The 23,323-nt window shown below is 44.0% G+C and overlaps 1 protein-coding gene across 4 annotated transcripts; it reads left to right on the top strand.

Annotated features, from left to right (window-relative positions):
• Positions 1–278: 278 nt before the first annotated feature.
• heatr5a (HEAT repeat containing 5a) lies at positions 279–21,642 on the top strand. 4 transcript variants are annotated; one of them, XM_069717640.1, is made up of 42 exons: positions 279–425; positions 2,501–2,732; positions 2,806–3,017; positions 3,167–3,275; positions 3,380–3,529; positions 3,706–3,877; positions 4,113–4,273; positions 4,355–4,604; positions 5,179–5,334; positions 5,429–5,679; positions 6,157–6,268; positions 6,479–6,631; positions 6,778–6,877; positions 7,331–7,440; positions 7,797–7,966; positions 8,057–8,220; positions 8,567–8,672; positions 8,752–8,942; positions 10,317–10,476; positions 10,613–10,802; positions 10,904–11,073; positions 11,492–11,518; positions 12,811–12,955; positions 13,139–13,321; positions 13,408–13,647; positions 13,728–13,906; positions 14,696–14,764; positions 14,912–15,091; positions 15,256–15,490; positions 15,604–15,708; positions 15,794–15,928; positions 16,030–16,157; positions 16,473–16,620; positions 17,033–17,206; positions 17,570–17,671; positions 17,776–17,859; positions 18,448–18,624; positions 18,747–18,898; positions 19,049–19,156; positions 19,416–19,518; positions 19,718–19,871; positions 20,048–21,642. In XM_069717640.1, exons 2-42 carry the CDS (start codon positions 2,607–2,609, stop codon positions 20,193–20,195), a joined length of 6,189 nt encoding a protein of 2,062 aa, XP_069573741.1. In that variant the 5' UTR covers positions 279–425; positions 2,501–2,606; the 3' UTR covers positions 20,196–21,642. The 4 variants fall into 4 exon arrangements, with proteins under 4 accessions (XP_069573741.1, XP_069573740.1, XP_069573744.1 ...); XM_069717639.1 differs by having other exon boundaries at positions 4,110–4,273; XM_069717643.1 differs by lacking the exon at positions 11,492–11,518.
• The last annotated feature ends 1,681 nt before the right edge of the window (positions 21,643–23,323 follow it).

Below are 23,323 nucleotides of genomic sequence, written 5' to 3'. Positions count from 1 at the left end.
AAGAGATGGAACCAAATGCAATCCACTTTGAGCTCTACGTTTTATATATTCATGTGTATATTACAAAATGTACATTCATAAGTAGTTTTAAAACTGTTGTTGGTATTACTGCTACTATTATTATTATTATTGTTATTATTATTACAATATCAAATTGACTGAATTGTTAAACTAAATAAAATTTAGATATTTAAAAATGAACCTGATGTGTCTTATTTTGAAAATCACCAACCGGATGTCTTCTATGTCCGTTCCCACTATTGACGCTGCGTGTATCAGCGGGTCAGTTTAGTTGCGGGTGGCTCAGCTGTCTCTCTGGAGCAACATTAGGACCCCGAAAACAAACTGAAATAAAGTTTCTCCTCGCGTGTCCGTGGACAGACACCGTCCTGTACAGACTAATAGCTTTTATCCAACGCTAACAGGTAATCGGTGGCATTTTTATTTCGATTTGTGCATTAATCTTTGCCTTTTTGCTATATGGGTTAGCCACCCGATGCTAGCAGTGGAGCCTGTTAGCTGCTGTCTGGGCTTTTAAACATAAGCGAAGAAGCTAGTTCATAGTTTATTTATTCATGTGGAGTATCAGAAATGTTTTTCAGCGCATATCAGCCGCTGTTAGCTTACTTTTTGTGCATTTTGCTCTGTTTATTGACAGATATTGTGGGTGTCTTTGTGGAAACAAGAGAGTGCCTGTTTTTTTTTCTGGTCAATTAAAAATGATGCAGAAAGATACATACTTCATAATATGTCTGTAAACCCGGACTAAAGTTGTCAGGTTCAGGCTGCACTCTGGAGGTTTGGTAAAGGAGACATCTTGAGGTCTGGATTGTTGCTGAAGTTTATTAACTGACAATAAATAAGTGATCTAACACTGAAATATTGAGATTTTGGGCTTCATGCTTTCATGGCTGCAACATTGCATTAATTAAATATATGTGATATCCAGTGCAACATTTTAATCACATTTTACTCAAAAGTTAGCTTGACAGATTTTGGATCTTTTTGGAATCCCTGCTAGAAGTTAAAAAAAAGTTAGTATTTAAACAAGGAGGTTAAAGAGCGACTGAAAAGCAGCTGCAAGTGATGTTTTTGTTTACCTCCGTTGGTTTGACTTCTCAGGTGTGGCATGAGGTGCACGGATTTCTGCTTTTCTTTCATGGTTTTGGACAGTTTGATGGACAGAATGAGACATATAATATGGGATATAAAGAAATAGAAAGTAAAACAGGCGTTTTTCTGCATTACCTCACATTTTTATTAATAAAATGGATAATTGATTAATCAAGAAAATAAGCAGATGATTGCCACCGTTTGCCAGGCTGCCCCGCCACCACCTTTGTGGGGTTCAGACTACATGATATGGACCAATAGGAGCACTGAGACTGTAACCATGGCGAAGGGAGGACAGTACAGACACAATGTCCTCTCTGTGCGACTTGTAACCGTTCCCACAGTACATTCTTGCATCAAAAAGTCCTTCCCTGACTCTTTCCTTCCTGATGACATCACAGGTTGTAAAAGAGGGCGAGCTGTGATTTTTATACATTAAATGTGTGGCGATACATGTCAGCTCAGTGCAGTATATTTTGATATTAGCTGTCATGCAATAATGTAAAGCGTTAATATGAAAAATACCACTGCTTCCAGCTGTGATGATTTGCAGTTTTTCTCTGTTTATGTCATATTACTGAAGGAGTTTCAGTTTCAAATGTCAATGTGGACATTTGGGAGTTCTTGATGCAGAGATTTTTATTTTGTCATTGCCACAGATGTCATTTTAAGGGCTGTTACGTGTTCAAATGTGCAGGCGGTGAGAATGTTTCCTACTGCTCTGCTGTTGGTTTTTAAAGCTGTGTTTGGAGTTTTTTTTTCCATGGGACAGAAGGTTATTTTTAGAGTCTTCCCGCATCTCAGCAAACACTCTCCTCTGTGTTAACGAGGAGTTGTTTTGTTGAATAATTTATGAGCTGCTTCTCTCTCTCTCTCTCTCTCTCTCTCTCTCTCTCTCTCTCTCTCTCTCTCTCTCTCTGCATCTTTCAGATATTCATCTGGCGGCTGAGCTGCCAGCGTCTCTGTTTTATCCCCCCACCCCTGCGGTTCCGGTCTGATCCGCTCTGTTAGTTTTCAAAGAGACACAAAGGCTAAAACACTTTGGTCCAAAAAAACACTTGAAGTCCCTCAGTGGAGCTCAGGGATTCTTCAGTAGTTTTCTAGAACGTGTTATTGGCATTAATGTTTGTCCTTACTGGTCAGGTTTTTCCCTACAAAAATACACGTGATTGCTGTGCAATATGTATTACAGAGGCCTCTACCCAAATAAATAACAGGAAATCAGAGTTAAAAACTTAAGGATTTGAAGGAAGAAGACACTTTAACTGTGAGAATTGTAATTGAGACCCCTGTACTTAATCTTTCCTTTTATTTTCACAGATTTATGTGACTGTTCCTCTGATGTTGAGTAAAGTATAATGATCTGTTGTTCCTTTGTGTCTAACAGGATTTAGGAGAATGGCGGATCAGTACAGAAAATTTCTCTCTCACTGAGAGAAGGAGACGAAGAGGAGGAGGAGGAGGAGGGTGGCTGCTGCTGGAGTTTTTTTGGGATGGAGCGCACTCATAGCCTCCTCCTGAACGAGGAGGCGTGGAGTAAGCTGGGAGAACATCAGAGGGCGGAGTTCATCTTCGAATGGCTGAATCACCTGAAGAAGCTCCTCCCGGCCACCGAAAGGGTGAGAGGTCACGTGAACATGGAAAGTTAAAAATGAACAGCAGCATCACTCAAATTGTTTCTCATCCTTTCAGGCTGACGTCAGACAGAACCAGCGGCGGCTGGTCGACCAGCTGTCAGGCGTTCTGATTGGCTCTCCGGGCCCGCCGACCCGCTGGATGCTGGCCCACTGCTTGTCCCTGCTCTACCGCATGGGAGACCCCCTCCCTTCCAGCTTGATGGTGGAGAGGTGCAATGACATCATCCGCAGCAAAGACGACTCGCCGTCCGGCCTCCCGACCCGACTGTAAGTCAGGATGCGTTTAGGGCATGTAGGAAGAATGTGTTTTAATTGTTGCTCCTTCTCTTGGAGGGAGAACAGAGTGATATAAGAGACATCTTGAGCCCAGTATTTCAGTGACGTTATCGATGATGATATATTTATGTGTGTCACAGGGCGGCCATCGCGTGCCTTGGCGGTCTGTACGAGCAGCTCGGTCGGATGCTCAGCGGAACTTTCAAAGACACGTTAGCCAACCTGCTGAAGGCCATGAAGAGCGCTGAGGTTTGTCTGCATTTAAGGTTTTGAAGCAAGTTTTAACCCGAACATGTGAAAGAGATGGACAGTGGCATCTCTTCAGAAATCAACCCTCCTTGTTCCTCTCTCAGTCGCAGGGTCGTTATGAGATCATGCTGAGCGTGGAAAAGATCCTGCGAGGTCTGGGCGCCGCCGCCGTGCCATGTCACCGCGACATCTACAAGGCAGCGAGAACATGTCTGACAGACCGCTCCATGGCAGTGCGCTGTGCCGCCGCCATGGTAACGACGACTGATAGTCAAAATATCCCTTCATGTTGATTATTTTTTAAATCAGTAATCAGATTTTAAGGCTGGAAACTTGGAAACTCCAGACTGCAGGATGAACTGTTTAACGCACCAACACTGCGTGTCAGTAGTTCAGATAGTAAACAGCTTCTCTCCCATCGTCCTGTCAGTGTCTGCTGGAGCTGCACAGGGAGGCGGTGTTCCTGTGGACCAGCGAACTGGAGAACGTAGCCACTTTGTGCTTCAGGGCCTTCGAGGGATCCAACTACAACGTCCGAGTCGCCGTAGCCAAACTGCTGGGAACTCTGCTGGCTGCTGCTGTGGAGCCCCGACAGCCCAGCGGTACGAGAACAGAAAATGTTCATTTTCATATCTTCCCTTGGTTTTGAGGCTACGATAGTCTCCAGCTTTAAATAAACACCTCTACATACATGTAAATATACAGATCCATACGTCCATGTAAACATACGTACTTTAAAACACAACTCTCCCAGAAGAAGAGTTCTGTTTCTAGTTTTTGCCATTTATGATAATGGAGATACGATCTGTTTAATCTCTCTTTTGTTTTACCCAGCAGTTTCCAGGCAGGGTACTCGGGGTCGCAGCTCCCTGGAGGAGGTGATGGACTTGTTGTCGGGGGGCTTCCTGCGGGGCGGAGGGGGTTTCTTCCGAGCCAGCGGAGACATGCTGAAGGGGACCAGCTCCGTCAGCAAGGATATCCGCATCGGAGTCACGCAGGTGGGTCGCCGCGGCAACAAGGGGATCGATGCTCCTTACGTTTTGGTTGCGGACTCACCGTGCCTCTCTGTCTCTCCTCAGGCCTGCGTGGTGTTCGTCTCCACGCTGGGCGGCTCCTGGCTGGAGGCCAACTTCCCCGCCTTCCTGTCCCTGCTGATGGAGCTGGCGTCCCACGGCAGGGCGACGCAGACGCCAGGCGACGCCGTGGTGACCCGCCGCTGCGTCTCCTTCATCCTGAGGAGCACTTTGGGCTCTCTGCTGGGAGAGAAGGCGCAGACCAACGCCGCCAAACAGCTCTGCCTCACCGTGGCCGCCCAGAAACGAGCCATCGGTGAGTTGAGACGGAGGAGAATTCTTAATTAATGTGACTTGCCTCCTATATCCCATCATAAAAACATGATTTACTGAATTACAGGTTGGTTCAAGTGCTAAAATGTTTCCTACATAGGAGCAGCAGGAAAGTACAGATAAGAAACATGTAATAAAAGATACTATTTAGCAGTATAGAAAAAATATCAAATGTAAAATCACAAAAAAAAAGAAAGTAATTAGCCAGTCTGTTTTTAAAATTTGCAAGTTCCCTGGTACTGGCTTCTCAAATATAAATATTTGCTAGATATTATTTGCTTCCTTGTTTTTTTTATGGCAGTAAACTCAAACGATGGGTATTATTTGGGCTTCAGGGAATAAAAAGCAGCATTTCTCTTTATTTTCTGACATTTATATGCTAAAGAATCAATTGATTATTAAAGAAAATAATTATCAGATGAGTTAATCATTTTGATAATTATTGGTTTTTGGCAGCCTTATAGTTTTTCTACGATGGAATAATGCAAAATTTCCTGTGTGTTCATCACTTGACTGTGTTTTTGATGATGTTTGTGTTTGTTTGTTTGTTTGTTTAGATTCAGCTCTGACTGACGGGAACATGGAGACCAGAGTTTCGTCTGCGGACGTCTCAGCCAGTCAGCACGTGTTGGTCTGCTGCCTGCAGGAACTGGGAGGACTTATTCAGGGCCTGGGATCCACCGCCGCCCCCCTCCTCACTGACACCACCACAGGTCAGATGCGAAACACGCACACGCATCTTTCATATACTTCTGAGGACACTACCAGTTTTTGACATTGTTTAAATGTATATATATATTCATGCAGCCCTCCTGGACACGGTGATCTCCGTCCTCCTCCACCCTGTCGCCTCGGCCCGGCTGGCCGCGGCCTGGTGCCTGCGCTGTGTCGTCATGGCGATGCCGTCCCAGTGTTCCCCGTTGCTGGACCGCTGCACCGAGCGCCTCGTGGCTCTGAAGTCTTCCCCTGAGGCCGTGGCCGGGTACGGAGCCGCTGTCGCCGCCCTGGTGGCGGCAGTGCAGCGCTGCCCCCTGGGAATCCCACACACCAAGGGCAAGGTGGGGAACGTATGCCGTCACATGTAACATACACAGAATATTTGGTCATACATGCATTTATATTGTCACATTGGGATTATTGCATCATCATTTTTAGAGTTGATTTAACTGATCATTTTCTTCTTCATTTTAGTGTCCTAGCGCCACTTTCTTTTATGTCATTGTTTGTATTGTTTTCATTGTTTATTGTTATGTTGATTTCATAAATTTCATTTTACCTGTTCTTATCATTATCATCATTTCAAAATTTTATGGATTTTTTTTTTTAATGGTGGAGTAAATTATTATAATTTGTTTTTTTCCTTTGTAAAAGCCTCAAATAACTTTGGTTTGAAAGTTGCTGTATACATAAAGCGTCTTCTTCTTTCTTTTAGTGTGGTCTATAAAACATAATATTTCATAATCAAAATATGCTAAAAGTGTATTCTCGTGTCATATATGTTTCGGATATTTATGTGTGTGTGTGTGTGTGTGTAGATGGTGCTGGGTCTGGCCGAAGACCTCCTCCGTTCAGCCTCTCAGAACAGTCGGATCTCTCTACAGAGGACTCAGGCCGGCTGGCTGCTCGTCTCCTCTCTCATCACTTTAGGTAAAAACTGCTGAACACAGCCATGAACTTTACTGTCAACAACATCTGCAAACATATTCTGTAGCTTTATGCTAAAATATCTGAAAAAAAAAAAAGTCCCAAAAAATACTCCTCAAATGTCCCAAAAATAATCTAAAAAATGTGAATACATCCTCCTCAAATCAGTTATTCTGTCAAATGCCTTGTGTATTTGTTTGTTTGTGTGTCCAGGTCCAGCTGTGGTGGAGCACCACCTGCCCCGCCTCCTCCTCCTGTGGCGGTGTGTATTTCCTGCTTCGCTGCGGGAGCAGGAGATGGAGCTGCGACGAGGGGACTACTTCACGTGGCAGGTGACGCTGGAGGGACGTGCCGGAGCACTCAGCGGTCAGTACACGCACTGCTTAACACCCGTGTGTGTGTGTGTGTGTGTGTGTGGTGGTGGTGGTGGTGGTGGTGGTGGGGGGGGGGGGTCATGTGTGTGTGAATCAAGCAGTTTGTATTGATCTGAACTGTGTTTTGCGTCCGAACAGCGATGAAGAACCTGCTGCTTCACTGCAGGGAGCTCGTCACCGATGACATAATCAGCCGTCTGCTCACGCCGCTGGCCTGCGCTGTGGCCCTTCTCACCAAGTCAGTCCCTGATTTATATTTCTTTTATATAAGATTTATATCAAATGTTCCCGGCCTTTCAGTGTCCCAGTAGGAGGCACTGTGGGTGCAATTTTTCAAAATAAAAGTATATATTTGTCATTTTCATCTTCAGAAGAAACCAATGAGCTGAAAATCACAAATAGAATACAGAAGTCGGAAAGTGTAAGGGACTAACATTGTTGATTTGTTGACAGAGATGTTATCTGCACTTTTGTTCTATGTCAATTTTCCACATGTCTATTTACATTTTTTTAATTTTATCTTATGAAAATAGATCCTGATTTTTTTTTTCTCATCTCTAAGTGCCGCTGTAACACATTTAGGCCCTTTCAGGATCTATAAAGTCTGATTTTATGTTTTTTATTTATTTAATTTTTTATTCCTACTGGAAAACCTCTGAAATTCTCGTGTGTGGTGTTCGTGTATCTCCAGGCTGCCTGCTCTCATCAGGTCTTACGGGAGTTCAGTTCGTTGTTGGTCGCTCGTCTACAGACTGAGAGTCTACGAGCTGCTCGCTCTGCTGCCTCCGCACACCTACCACGGTGACGCCCCACCTCCGATACTCTTTCAGTCTTCTGTTTTCTTTCTGCAATTTGTTTACCGTCTTTCTTCCATCGTTGATTTATGTTCCTCACTTTGTGCTCCTCAGCTCTTCTTTTTTATTTCTTGGATATGGCTGCAACTAACAATTATATTTATTATTTTAAATAATACATTCATTGTTTTATCTGTAAAATATATATATATATATATATATATCTGAAAACAGAGAAAGGTGCTCTTAAACGTTTAATTTTGTTTCATCAACTCAAAATTATTAAATTTACAATTGTATAAAAAAACTGAAAATCCTCATAATGGCAAAACTCTGCTCTGAAGAGTGTTTCTTCTACTGCAGAGAGTTTCGGTTTGGTGATGAACCAGCTGGTGTCCGATCTGTCCGGTCAGGACAACCTGAACCAGCCGTGCTCGGAGCTCACCCTGCTGCCGCCCCTCTGTCATCACGACGACCTGCTGCTGGTGGGCCCCGCCGTCCAAGACACCGACCACCGATACATCGAGGAACAGGTGACGCTCTGTCCAGCTCTCAGCCTCGAGGCGGAGATAACTCAACATGAGGTGTGAGTGTGTTTTATTTTTGTTTGTTTTTGATTTCAGCTCCACGGCAGCAGCGTCGGCGGAGGCTCTCTGGACAATGACCCCTTCAGCCTGTGTGACGGCGGCGACGAAGCTCCCGCTCCTTTTCCGCCTGCTGTGGCTCTGACCGCCGCCGCCGTCCAACTCTTCGGAGCTCTCTTCCCTCACATCATCTCTGCTCAGAGGTAACGGACCAATCAGCTGCACTGCACGGGTTAACCAGCACAGATGAACCACCGCAGACTGACATGACCTCTCCCTTTCTAAGTGTTTGGTTTGTCCCTTCTAGGCTACCGTAGAAACATGGCAGCTCCTGGAAGAGGATTTAGATATGAAGGGTTCATTCTAAGCTAACAAAAACACAACAATTATTTGTTTCATCTCATTTAAAACTAATTAAAACATAATTAGGACTATTCCATTTCTGCCAATACATCCTCCTGAATTCTACACAACGAACCTTTATGAGATTAATAAGCTTTCTAAACCTGTTTTATGTTATGACAAATTGTCTGTCTGTCTGTCTGTCAGAGTGAAGATCCTGGAGCAGTTTATAGAAACGGTGAACCAGCTGAAGGGTCAGCGCCAGCAGACCGTCCAGACACACCTCTGCGCCGCCCTCTGCAGCCTACTCAAGGTACTACGTCCGCCAAGAATGAATGCTCATGATTGATGTAGCAACCTGACATAACGTCACCTTATATCTCTCTCCTCAGCATCAGGGCAGCATCCGGAGCTTTCTGGGGCCGGAGGAGATCCGTTCACCCGCGCTGTCTCTCCTGACGGGGGCGCTGGAGAGCGTCGGTACCCTGCTGCGCTGCCTCGCCGCCGAAGGTCTGGCCCGGCTGGTTCAGGTGGTCGGAGACCCCGGCTTCACTGTCTCCATCTCCCTTCTCTGCTTCGACAGGTTGGTGGATGTTAACACACACTTTGTACTCTCCTTCTTACATTTGTATTCCTCTACAATCTATCTCACTCAAATATTTATTGTAATATTAATGCTTTTTACAAAATTTTATATGTGTGAATGGTTAAGGAGAAATCAAATAAACCTCCTCTGTATCTATTTTCAGTCTCTGAAATCTTTAAAGTGGAAATAAAGCAGATTCTGGTCCAAAAATACACAAAATAGTGACCTAACGATCCAGAAATTCTTCAAAGTAAGCTGCGACCCAGATAAATCAGTGTGTGTAAGACAGAAAATGATGACATTTGAGTGTGTATTAATATCCAGAGGTGGAAGTCATGTCACATCAACCAAAGATGTAATACTGTAAACCAGGGGTGCCAAACATACGGCCCGCCAGGGGGTCCAGCTCGGCCCGCCGGATGACTTTGCTAAGTGTGAAAATTACAGAAAGACATAAATTGCATCTCTATAAGAATATGGAGGTTTATGAGTACAAACATTTTGTAATTTTTTTTAATCGATCCAGTAATTGCTTCAAAAACAGCATAAATGGGCGGCACGGTGGTGCAGTGGTTAGCATTGTCGCCTCACAGCAAAAAGGTTCGGGGTTCGAATCCGGTCCTGGGCCTTTCTGTGTGGAGTTTGCATGTTCTCCCTGTGCTTGCGTGGGTTCTCTCCGGGTTCTCCGGCTTCCTCCCATCATCCAAAAACATGCACCTCAGGTCAGGTTACCTGGCGCCGCGCTAGTGGCAGCCTGCTGCAGCATCTCCCCCCTGAGAGCCCCCCTGCTGTAGCGAAGAAATTTCCCCTCGGGATTAATAAAGTGAATAAAATTAAATTAAAAAATTAAATGCGATGTCTGCTCCGGAGGCTGAAGCGCTCATTGCCACAGGCAGCAGCGCTCGCTGCTAGGGAATCTGCAGAGTAGAGCCCAGGCAGATAAACAGTGGGCTGATATCTGAGTTTTTGGTCTTTATGTTTCTAGTTTATTGTAGAAAGACCTTAAAATAGGGTTTATCATCCAAAAACCTTCACCAATGATTTAAACATAGAGAAATATTGTCGTTATTATGCATTGTTATGCTATGAATTTACTGGTCTGGCCCACTTGAGATGAAAGTGGGCAGTATGTGGCCCCTTAACTAAAATGAGTTTGACACCCCTGCTGTAGACCCATCTCCTGAAAAAACATAAGCACCTCTTAATCTATGGGAATTTAAAGCTATGTCATTAAAAAGGGAACAGTGCATTCTGACAGATCTGAATAAGACCTCAGACTTTTACTCCTCCCATGTCTGTATAAACTGATGCTCATGGATGAGTGGCAGTTTTCCTCAGTAATGTCGGCTGACGGTGTTGATCTTCTTTCAGGCTGAAGACCGCTCGTGACGCGGCGTCTCGCAGCGGCTACGCTCTGGCTCTGGGGGCGCTGTATCGCTACAGCGGAGGAATCAGCTCGCCTCAACACCTGTCCACCTGCCTGGGAGTCCTGTTCACCCTGAGCCAGGACAGCACCTCGCCGGAGGTCCAGGTACATGCTCATTTGTTCTATATACGAGGGCTTTCCAGAGGTTTCTGGACAACTTGTGACATTTGGGACAAGATGTCCTCTCTTTTTCCTAAACTGTCTCAGTCCTGACCCTCCTGTATCGCCGTTCTTGGTCCAGACCTGGTCTCTCCATGGTCTGTCCCTGGTGGTCGATCTGTCCGGCGGTCTGTATCGAACCCACGCCGAGCCCTCCTTCACCCTGGTGATCCGGCTGCTGCTTTCCACTCCACCCACCCACCCCGAGGTGCACTACAGCCTGGGACGCTGCCTGCACGGCCTCATCACCTGCCTGGGCCCCGACCTGCAGGGTAACACTAACTCCTCCCCCGTCCCTCGGCTCCTCGAGAATCACAGAGGAAGGGTAGAATGTAGAGGTGTTTGATTGATGTGTGCTCCTTGCGTTTCCAAGGTGACGGCGCCACGGTGTCCGGTCTGCGCTCCAGCTGCCTAGTGGGATGCGGCGTGATGCAGGCCGGTCCGGACTGCCTGGTTCAGGCCAGAGCCATTTCCTGTCTGCAGCAGCTGCACATGTTCTCACCGCCACATGTCAACCTGGCCAGCCTTGTACCCGCGCTCTGCGTGAGTACACCCGAGTGGGGGAATCTTTTCTTTCACGCACAAGACAAAATAAAACGCTAATGACACATTACAGACCAGCTTTAAACGTTTAAAGTCAACAAAACAACTCCAAAATGCAAAAAGAAGGAAGAAAACAACAACCATTCAGCACAGCAGAATCCTTATTTTTGTTTTTATTTAATAGTTAATTACTGCAGTTTCTATTAGTCTCAGTGTCAAGCTGTCTGCTGATTGGTCCAATAATCCCAATTAAAACGGCCAACTGTGTGATTAGAAGAAGCTGATTTACATCTTTTGTAATGTCCTCATTCCCACCAAGCTGCCCATCTACAGTATTTAAACACAGTGTTCAAGGAGTCTTGTGTTAGCTCTCAGTCCGTATGTATGTGTTTTTTTGACCCTGCATTGTGTCTTACAGGAGATCTTGTTGGATTATTCCATGTTGGTATGTTGGTCCTCTTGAAGGCCTAAAGCTGCTGGGCTTTTTTTCTCACCTTTTATTCAGCTTTATAATCCCCGTTTTTTTTTTTTTTTTGACTGAGTTTTCTATTACTTTGGAGTTGGGCTGGACGATATAAATAGAAAAAAATAAAATCAATTTCTTGTGACAACAAATAAACATTCACATTTACGGAATTATTCATACTAATAGGATTCAAAATATCTGTTTATTTTTAGATTACTTTTTTTTTTTTTTTTTTAAAGATAAATAGTGCGTTTGCAACACAGAAAGCTTTTGGTTATTTTTAGCCACTCAGTGAATGAGACAATATCATGCTGTTATTATATCGAAATGTATATAAATACAGGAAATATCACAAACCACGAGGTTTATGTTGCAGTAACATCACAAGCTCAACAAAAAATTATCTTAATTTATAACCATGATAGATATGATATGGATAAAAAGATCTCCATATCGCCCAGCCCCGCTGTTTTTTAAAACAATTTTATTCACTTAAATACTGTTTTAACACAGTCGTGTCTTGGTTGTGAAACACATTAACATCTTTCAGTTGTGAATCTTGTCAACACAGTTTTCCGTTGCACTGAATGTTAACATTAACATTTCTTTTTTGTTACGTTATTATTAATACACATGGTTAATACACCCCCCCCCCACCCACCCCACCCGGCTGTTTTTATCTCCAAAGGTGAAACTTCTCAGTGTTTCCTCTAGAAAGAGTTATTATTATTGTCATTATTAAGATACATCTTGGGAATTTGATGAATAATTCTCTAACGAGCAATATATATTGAGTTTGTAAATGTTATAGAAAAAAGTGATAGAAAATTACTTTTTATACTTGAAATGATTAGTCAATTGACAAAAATAAAATATGCGTATAGATATAAAAAACTATTTATAATGATAGTTGATTTTTTTAATTTTATTTTTAAAAAAGCAAATATTTTCTGTTTCCAGCTTCTCAAATGTAAGATTTGGATTTTGTATTCTTGGTCATACAAAACGAAATCTACTTGAGGAGCTCACTGGAGACTCAAAGAACTCATAATCTTTATAATTCTTTACTATTTTTGTCACATTTTAATGATGTTTGGAGAAAATATTTATCAGAGCAGTTAAAGTAAAAATTCATTGAAGCCTTTACGTCTGGAGAAAACACTGTTTGCAGCTGCATGCTTCACTGATGACTGCCATTACCCAGATATATAAACTCTTCTGTGTGTGTGTGTGTGTGTGTGTGTGTGTGTGTGTGTGTGTGTGTGTTTCAGGCCAACCTGTGCAGCTCCTTCCTGTGTCTGCGGCGGGCCGTGGTGGCGTGCTTGCGGCAGCTCGTCCAGCGGGAGGCGCTGGAGGTGTCCGAGCACGCCATCACTCTGGTCAAGGAGCTGCCGAGACGGGACAACACGCAACTTGGTGGGTTTATTTACAGCGGGCAGTACACATAAACAAACACGTCTGTAAATATAGCCAAAAGCTAACGCTGCCAGATGGTCTCTGAAGGTGGTGTTGATTGGTCAGGAGCGGACTGAGATGCAGCTGTGAGGAACACTTGTGTAGTTTGCTGCACTCATTTCTTCTTCACCTTTCTTGGTGCAGATGTCACCATAAAGGAGGTGGGTCTGGAGGGAGCACTATTCACTCTGCTGGACCGGGAGTCAGATCCAAGTCTGAGGAGGGACATCCAGGAGACTCTAGTCCACATGATGGCGTCCAGCGCCACCAGCAGCAAACTGGGACACTGGCTCAAACTCTGCAAAGACGTCCTGTCTGCGACCACAGGTGGGTTAAAAGTTGTTTATGGACATTTCAGGATTTCAGAATTACCAGGTTCTGATTGTATTCACTACCAAAAATGTTCCTTTCAGACTGTCGGGCTCCGGTGGAGGCGAGTCAGGAGGACGAGGAGGCGGATCTGAGCAGAGACGATGACTCCTCTGCTTTCAAAGCCCGGTCGGAGTCCAGCGGCCCGTTCACGGCGTTGCGCTGGGCCACGCGCTGCTTCGCCATGGAGTGTGTGTGTCGCATCATAGCGCAGTGTGAGACCGCCGACCCGGCCCACTTCGACGTGGTTCTGGCTCAGGAACGGCGCCTGCACGAATCCGCTGGTAAGACCTCCCTCACAGTGACCCCCTTCAGTTTTCTGTCCGTAGACACCACACACACACCTCCCCTTGTGGCTCCTCAGACTTCCTGGTCCTCCACCTCGGCGACCTGGTCCGCATGGCGTTCATGGCGGCGACGGACCACAGCGATCAGCTGCGACTGGCGGGACTCCAGACGCTGCTGGTGATCATCAGACGGTTCTCAGCCATCCCGGAACCGGAGTTCCCCGGGCACGTGATATTGGAGCAGTACCAAGCTAACGTAAGGACCAGTCAGAAAAAACGCGTGTAACTGCTGATGTAGATCCAACTTTAGGTTACAGAGGTAACCCCGGTTCTCTGATAACATGAGTGAGAACTTGGACTACTTACTCATGAACGTTATAGCTTCACCCTGCTCCATGCACGTCACTCTCCTGCTCTGCGTTTGCCTACAAAAGCACCAGTCTCAGAACTTTTACAAATGCACCTTCTATATTGTAGTTGCAGCAGTAAATAGTAAATATTTATGCCAAGAGAATACAGTGTTCTGATTGGCCGCAGGTGGTCATTATTCTCTAATCCATCACTGGCATGCAGAGTCTTAATTATCTTGTCTATACTAAAAATGTCAGAAATAGTCATAAATGTTGACCAACAGCCCAAAAATATTTAGCTTGCAATGAAATTAAACAGAGATAGAAATAATCATTGAGTTAAAAGTTAGAGTTCATAAGTCACTTCAGCTTCCTGTCTCGTAATGCAAAGTCAAAATGCAGACTTAGTGTTTCACATTTTTTACCTGCAATAAGCATTTTCTATATGTAATATGTCATAGTTTTTTTGGATAAAGATTTAGGTAGAAGTAGAGTCCTCCAAAGCACTAAACATAGTAATTACAAAAGCTAATATTCATCCTCATTTTTAGGCCACTTATTTTACCTGTCTCAAAAACACAGATATTAGACCACAGCTGTAAAAAAAAAGGCTTTTTCTATATTGTAAAGATGCTACAGAATCTATTATGCATCCGGGTAAAGAATGTATTCACCTGCTGTGTATGTGTTTGCAGGTTGGAGCTGCTCTCAGACCAGCCTTCACCGCTGACGCCCCTCCTGACGTCACCGCCAAGGCCTGCCAGGTAATCATCAATAATCATTTTTAATAACCCTCACTGTCATGTTACTCTGGTAACTAACATCTGGTTTGCTGCTGAGACTCTGACCTCCAATTTCTTCTCTCACCTGTGACCTCTCCCCCTCCCTCCTCACCCCACTTCCCTCTCCAGGTGTGCAGTGCGTGGATTGCCAGCGGCGTGGTCAGCGACCTCCGTGACCTGCGGCGCGTCCGCCAGCTCCTGGCCTCCTCGTTGGCTAAGATCCAGGCTGGGGGGGACACGTCCAGCCAGCTGTACAACGAGGCCGCCGCTACCATGGAAACGCTGGCCGTCCTCAAAGCCTGGGCTGAGGTGAGTGTTCACTGGTTTTATGTTTATTTATTGTTCCATGTAATCATTCAAGTTTACTTTTATCACCATGGTAACAGTGTTTTGTTTTTTTGTGTTTTCTTGTGTGCATATTATCTTTTGTAAACAATATCTTTTCAATAAGCACGTTTTTGTTTCACCTTCAGGTTTACATCGTGGCTGTACAGAGGAGCCGACTGAAGGAGAGCGCCGGCAGTCCAGCAGACCTGTCAGTCTCCTCTCCGGCCAATGACAGCTCAGACTCCGAGTCAGGAGGGACAGGCCTTCTGAAGCTGGTCCAATCAGATTTAACGACGCTGAGCTGCCTGTGGTTGTTGGTGCTGCAGGACTACGCGCTGCTGACCCTCCCACAGGAGTACGCATCACAGCTTCCTGCAGCCGGTAGGAGGAGTTAAACTGATCGTGTCTTTATATTATTAGCAAAGTCTAAATAGTTCTCGTGAGCAATAAAATAGATATTTTATGAAGTGTTTCTCCTCCTCTTTCTCCTCCAGGAGGCTCCTTCTACACAGCTGAGACGGTAACCCAAGCCAGAGCTCATTACTCCTCCTCCTGGGCTCCCGTCCTCCACGCCACCTCGCTCTGGCTCCACAGCACAGGTCAGCACTTCTCCTCATGCCTCCTCCGTTTAATGTCATAATACAGGTGTGTATGTGTGTGTGTTAAACAGTCAGATGTCTGCAGGTTTTGTGATGCCAGATGACACACCCGCCAACCTGTCCAGACCGGCCACGCCCACTTCCATGGGACACACCAGCTCTGGGGGCGGAGCCAAGAGTCCAGAGGACATCAACAGTGACAGACTGCACCTCATTCTGGGTAGGAAACTGGTTTTAATACAAAAAAAACATTTGCAGACTAAAAAGTGTCTTCACTTTACTCATATTCAAGTTTTTGGTTGTGTTGGTCCTGTTTTTCAGGGATCAGTGTGGAGTTCCTCTGCTCTCCGCACTCGGAGGACCAGATGGAGAACATCACTTCCTGTCTGAAAGCTCTGCAGGCACTGCTGGATGTGTCCTGGCCCCGAGCTAAGATTGGAAACGACCAGGTGAGACTCAGTTACACCTGATTCCCATACCAGAAATATCACTTTAAACCAAACTAGAAACTGGACCAGAATTCAAGGCTTGTTTCCAGACTGCAATCCAGAAATAAGACCAAAATTAAGGCTATAAGCAAAGCCAAATTCTAGCTAAGATTTGAGGCTAGAATCCAGACCAGAACTTTTGATATAAATCAGAACATAATCCAGGCTATAATTTAGTGAATAAACTAGACCAAACAATCTGAATCAGTAAAAACTGAAAATATATTGTATTTAATTGTTGAGTCACATGTTTGCTTCCCTCGGTTTCCCTTCAAGGCTCTGAGTGTGGAGCTGCTCAGCGTCCTCCACAGACTCATGGTGACCAGAGAATCTGCGTCCGTTCAGCTCGCCGTGTTGGATTTACTGCGACAAATCGTGACGGCCGCGCAGGAGCACGTCAGAGAGAAACGCCACAGTGCTGAAGGTGAACACATGAAAAACGAGAAGCCTGTAGATTTTCTGTATTTCCCTTGTTGTCAAAAAAGTTTTAGGATGTGAGACAACACCATCAGGTCAAATTGTGAATTACAACACAGTGGAATGTTGTTGTTTTGAAAACATTACAAAAACAATTATTTTTAATATTTCCAGCTTTATACCTTAGCATATACTTTAGATAAAGCAGTATGGGTGTCCATCAGGGCCAGTATTCAAGTTTGACTGTTGATTTTTAAACTCTAAACTAAGGAAAATAGATCATCAGATTGTAAAGTGTAACTCTCTAAAGTCTAGAAGATAAATTTAAGATCCTTATTTACTGATAAACATAACGGTTAAATCGGTTTCCTCTCTCCTTGAGCCTGAGCGTCTTTGTGTCAAACTTTATTGCTCCTCAGTGGACGACGGAGCTGCAGAGAAGGAGACGCTGCCCGAGTTCGGTGAAGGTCGGGACACCGGTGGTTTGATTCCTGGCCGTTCGCTGGTGTTCGGAGCGCTGGAGCTTTGCCTCTGCGTGCTCGTCCGGAAACTCCCGCAGCTCAGCCCCAAACTGGCCGGGACCAGTCCAACGGGTGAGGAGGAGACGGAGGAGTGGGAGTGGGAATGGAGCCACAAAGAAAGATATAAAAACCTTCAAATGAAAGGATGGAAGAGCAGGAGGAGCCCAGGACACATTCAGATTCAGATTCAGTGTAAAATATAAACAATATAAGAAAAGAAAAAAAGTTAAACTGCACATTTAAACAGTTTGCAAATACAAAAACAAAGTGCTTCACATCGTCAGAAATCTAAGCGCTTGTCACGACCCTCAACAGCTGCATCTGCAAACAGCAGCGGTGCAATGAGCTTGCAGAAATATCACTTTATTTTCTTCAGGAATTGCAAACTGTAGTTCATATCTCCCACGGCACTGTAATCATTCCTCATGCATTCAGGTCCCGGAGGTTCAGCCTGGACTCTGACCCACAGCGACTGTCGCTTGGTTGCATCGGCTCTGTGCGTCCTCTCCGAGTTGCCCTCCGTCTGCTCCCCCGAAGGTGAGAGCACAACTCGCGCTCCTTCTCATGCTAGTGCTGACACCCCTCAGTATCTGCCTCTCTGATTGGTCGGTCGGTTTTATTGCTGTCTGTCTCCTTTGCAGGCAGCGTGTCCATCCTCCCTACGGTCCTCTACCTGCTGCTGGGTGTCCTCAGAGAGCTGGTCCACCAGCCCGGCACACACGCCGGTAATTTGAAGAATCGACCCGTGTTTGTCCACAATAAGGATGTTACAGTTCTTGATAATAAGAGTGTGATGAATATTTTTTTATTTTTTTTATTTTAGCTCCCCTCGGCTTTACACAGCTTTACAGGGAGTTTGAGCTGATTGTTTATCAGTTCGACTACAAATTTACTGTTCTGCTTCAGTCTAATCACTTTCATAGCGTGGTTTTAGCCACAGCAGGCAGCTGTTTATTATGAGAAGAAGCTGTAATCAACAATCAACAATCAGAGACGAGCTGGTGAACGTAGAGCAGCATTCAGCTGCTAAAGAGACAGATGTTTCCCTTGGGAGCAGCTGGAGACCAAAAACGAGGCGACCAAATATCACACGCACTCAAACAAAACTCCAAATTAACTATTGTGCTCCTTTAATGTTTTGAACTTCAAATCTGATATGTCTGTATATCCACGACTTGTTTCTTTTTGGGGGGAATAAATTCAGTTTTTGCAGAACTCAAACTTGACGGTTACAAAAAACAAGACCTGCTGATAACGTTGAGATTTACCACAAAACCTGTGTTTAAATGCATGTTGTTGTTTTTTTCTCCCAGGTGCACCGGTGGCGAGCTCAGGGGGCAGGGCCGGTCTGAGCGTGGTGGTCCAGGCGGCTCTTCAGGCTCTCAAATCTGTCCTGACGTCACCCATGAGTCGACAGGAGAAGAGCCGAGGAGCCTGGAACCTGCTGCTGCGATCAGCCCTGAACACACTGCTGACACTTTGGGATGCTGGTATATATATATATATAAATATAATGGCAGTCATTTTTAAAGTCAGTTATTTAACGTCCATTAACCTGCAGAGAGCCTGTTATAAAGCTGTAAATACCAATTTGAGATTAATTATTTTCCAGGGGCCTCCGGCTGCGTCGTGGACCAGATCAGCCTCCTCACCGCTCTGACCATCTTCCTGCTCTCTGCCGGTCCTGATGTCTGCACCGTGGAGCCTCTGCACGCGCTCTGTCTGCAGCGCTTCACCGCCAGCATGGACGCCAAAGACCCGCTGGTCAGTAACACAAACAGAGAGAGCTCTAAATTTAACGTATCTAATTTACATATTTTTCAGTTTCTGTCGGTAGATGTTGGAAATTGCGTGAAATATATTATCATAAATATTGTAAACTCTGGATTGTTTCCTCTGCTTTCTCTGTTCCAGGTTGTGAGTCGGTGCTATCAGCTGTTAACGTCAGTGTTTCAGGCTCTGCCGAGCGTGGCCGTCCCCTACATCCAGGCCCTCGGCCCGTCACTGGTTCGATTCCTGCAGGTACTGAACCAGTACCTTTTCAGTTGTTTGACAGTTTTACGGTTATATTTGAGAAATACAACTGAAAGTAAAACATGAGACGGTCTGATTTTCCTCCAGGGGTCAGGAGTTTTATGCCTTTATTATCAAAAGGACAGGAAATAAAGGAGAGAAAGTGTTAAAAAAAAACTATAGTATGCTTAATAAAAGTCCTCATTTTGGAAAGAACCTGCTGGTATAATGAATGCGTTGCTCTGATGATGTTTGTCTCTTTCCCCAGAAGGTGGAGCGGAGTCGTCCTCAGAGTCCGGAGGAGTTGCTGGGAGTCCTGGAGGGGATCCGAGCGATGGAGGCTCTGGTCCAGGCTGCTGACGAGATACAGCGTGAGTAGAGTCCGCGGCAGATCACAGTAGATTGGGAAGGAAGAGAAAGATGGACAAATGTGGTATGGTGGAGTAAAGTAGTGCTAAAGGAAGATGGTTGTTGATTATTGGAGGAGTTTGAGATCCTCTTGTCTCTCGTGGGGGGGGGGCATATCTGCTGTTTGTACTGAAGACTGTCGGTCCTTTTTTTTCCCGTCAGGTCCTCAGCTGGTGTCCGTCTTGCTGCCCCTCCTCATCTCCCTCCTCCTGGATGAAAACGCCCTCGGCTCCGCCCCCGCAGCGTCCCGGTCTCTCCACGAGGCGGTGCTCAAGGACCTGATGCGTCTTGGCCCCGAGCACTCAGCCGTCTTCAGGTGAAAGCTCGAATATGGAATTAATTTGACTTTGTGTGGGAACAGGAGAGTTTCCTGACAACAACCTCCACCCTCCTGACTATAAATAAGGAGTTATTTTGCATGAATAAAGTTATTTCTAATACTTTCAGCGGAGCTTCTTTTTTAAAAATGTGATTTGTTTTTCCATCCCTCAGGTGCCTCATCACGTCGTCTCCCCACCTGAAGTCTCGTCTGGAAGCCGCTGTCAAAGGGAACCAGGAGAGTCTGAATGCTAAAGCTAGCAGCGCTAACCCCTCCACCAAGTCCTCCCCGAGCATCACGCTCAAAACCAACTTCCTGTGAGACGACGCACCGATGCTTATTGTCACAATCACACCGTGGTGCGTTCACCGTCCCCCCCAGGACTGACGGTACTTTTGCTGTCTGAGAATCTGACTAGTAACATAACGATGTTAAAACCTCACATTTCACAAAAACTAGCTGCACCTTTGTGATTCTCTAACTTCCTCCAACGTGGTAGACTGTCAGGAGATAAATCGATCTTCACGTGAGCTGCATGTCACTGACTCACACGTCACCGGTGTCGGTCGTTTTATTCTGTCATTTAGAATGACGTTAAAAATATCAGATCTGATGTTTTTTATTACAACAACTGCTAATCCTGCATTTTAATCATCCATCAGTGTTTGGGTTGATTGACTCCTTCCAGGCAGACATTAGTTTCACTACATTTCTATAAAAATTAACATGCAGAGCATTAAAATGAGCTGGGACCAGCTGTCTGTCTGCAGTGAAAGATATAATAGGCAATTTGTTAAATGTTCAACATAAAGTGAAACACTAAGGATTTATTTTCAATGTATAAGCGTTGTTTTTATAAATGATCACTCATGAGCGGATTTATCAGTCGTTCAGTCAGTAATCAATCATGTCAATCATCACCGATAGCTTCAGGAAGCTGGAGGAAGAATCCAACAAGAGCAATGATGGGAAACGTTTGTCATATCTGAAGGTTTTCATCCCAAAAATTAAAAAAATAAGAAGTGAGAAAGTTTTTTTTTTTTTTTAATGCAGTCACATCTGGATGTTTTCTTGCAGAACAGCTGTTTCTGATTAGGAAACATGTTTTTTTAAAAGTATTTAGTTTTTTAATTGTGAGGAAAAGTTACAGATACTGACTAAATGTGGGCTTCATGAAAAAAAATGATCTGAAATGTAAACTCCTGAGGGGATGACGGTGATGGTTTTGTGAAGTTGGGATGAAAACCTTTAGTTTTAATACTTTATTATCTCCTTTTTGTACTTTCTTTTTGTGAATGCTGTCATTCTGTTTGTCGAAGTGTTTGGAGGTGTTTTTGAGAATCCAGAAAACGCGAAGATTTAGATTTTTACCATCCTGGCAGATAAACTTGAGTCTGAGTGAGAAGACCTGAATCCAACAGCTTCCATAAAGTTTAACTTGGGTTTTTACAACTGAGCACGAACGAATCCAAAATCATGCTTTTAACGGACAGAAGAGAGCCGAATATTTTGTTTTATTTTCCAGAAATGTGCATTGAAAGTTAAAGTGTGCGTGCTGTTTGTTGGTAAATGAAAGGGAACAATCAGTCAGCTTTTATTTTGAAATAACTCCATTTTGTATGTACTTTAGGTTGGATACAGTAGAATAAGCTGCTTTCCTGCATCACTAACAGTAAATGAAGGTCAGGGGTCAAAGGTCGTGACATGAAACAGTTGAAGTATCTTCTAATGAATGTGCATAACAGAGAAGAGCTCAGGGGATGAAGAGGATTTTAAAAAAAACAACAACATTTTTTTGTCAAGTTTTGATTTAGTTTGGCGTGACAAATTAAAAAAAAAACTCCTAGCTGTTATACAGTAGCCTGTGAGGGACAATTTAGTTCTCGGAGTCAGCACTTTAGTTTAACAACACTACAACATCAACCCGACGGTGATCAGGTCGCTGTCGACTGCAGTAAAAACTGTAGATGGGCAGAAGAAGGAATGTAAGTTTAGTTGGTGGATGTTCTTAACATGATGACCTTGAACGTCACATCGAAACACTAAAATAATGAGCTGCAATAAGAAAACAAACTAGGTGAGCTTCAGTCTTCCAGCTTCAGCTGTGTGTGTGTGTGTGTGTGTGTGTGTGTGTGTGTGTGTGTGTGTGTGTGTGTGTGTGTGTGTGTGTGTGTGTGTGTGTGTGTGTGTGTGTGTGTGTGTGTGTGTGTGTGTGTGTGTGTGTGTGTGTGTGTGCTCACCTGGCCGTCTGCTCTGTGAACTCTACAGGTGTGAGCTGAATGAGGTAATGCAGTTAATGTGCTCTTTTTCTGACAGCAGTGAGTGAATAAAACGTCTTCAAATTCAGCCTTTGGTTTTCTTCGTTTGTCCTTAAATTGCAAAATATCTGTATTGATTACATAATGAACTGCCTACACTTCCGTTATAAAAAAAAAAAGATATTCATGAATGAAAACTGTCAAAATAAAATAAAATCCTGATGTTTACTGGACACAAACGGTCCAAGAAAGTGTTTGAAAAAGTAAAAATAAAACAAAAACAAATAGACTAGAAATAAATACTTAAAGGTTAAATAAAAATGGATAAAACAATGGAAAATTAAACCAAATGAGATGGTAGAACATTTAGAAATATTAAAAAAGAAAATGATGAAATAAAGTAAGGAAAAGTCGGTGATTATTAAGCCAATGCCATTGAAATTAAACATACTAGTAACAGACTGAAATATAGAAACATGCAGAAAATAAGAACGTGAAGATTAAACATATAAAACTCCTTACAGTTTATTCTTCTGTTTACTTTCTGTGTTTGCTAAAGTACCTTGGAAACTTGATCTTTCACCAAACAAAACAGCGCCCCCTGACGTCAGCCGCTTTAAATCCGGATGCTGCCTTCAAGTGCTGTCAGAAAACTCCAGAATGATCACGACTAAACCTCTCAAGTCAACTCTACCCAACTTTATTCATATAGCACCTTTCATACAAGCCTGTAACCCAAAGTGCGTCACATCAGAGCAACATATACACATAAAAAGCAAAGATCAAAACCTAATTAGTGATCAGTGGTGGAAGCAGAGCTCTTATGATTTATTATAACATTTGTATGATTTTCTAAGAGATTATTCTCTTCGGGTAGTTTTTTATAAATCTTTCATGCGATTTTTTTTTAACTGAATAGTTCTAATAGTTTAACTACTTTCCAAAGTCCTACAATAAAAGGTTTGAACCAGAAAATGTGCATTTATGAATGTGGAACTCTCCTAATAAAGTTTTCTCAATCAGAATTACTTTGTGACTGTGTCTTCTACGCCTGTTACTAGTTAGCAGCAAAAAGGGAAAATGTCTGGCAGCTTTCTAAGGAGGAACATCATAATATTTATTTGGCTAATTACTGAAAGTTTAAGAGATTCAGAGGGATCACTAGGATATTTCTTAGTTGTAGTGTTAACT

Source organism: Brachyistius frenatus, unplaced genomic scaffold (assembly GCF_029030835.1).
Source record: "Brachyistius frenatus isolate BFR_SWC_R1_liver_20210118 unplaced genomic scaffold, ASM2903083v1 Contig_178, whole genome shotgun sequence".
Classification (NCBI taxonomy): domain Eukaryota; kingdom Metazoa; phylum Chordata; class Actinopteri; family Embiotocidae; genus Brachyistius; species Brachyistius frenatus.
Note: the sequence above shows the minus strand (reverse complement) of the source record. Positions and strands in the feature narration are given on the sequence as shown.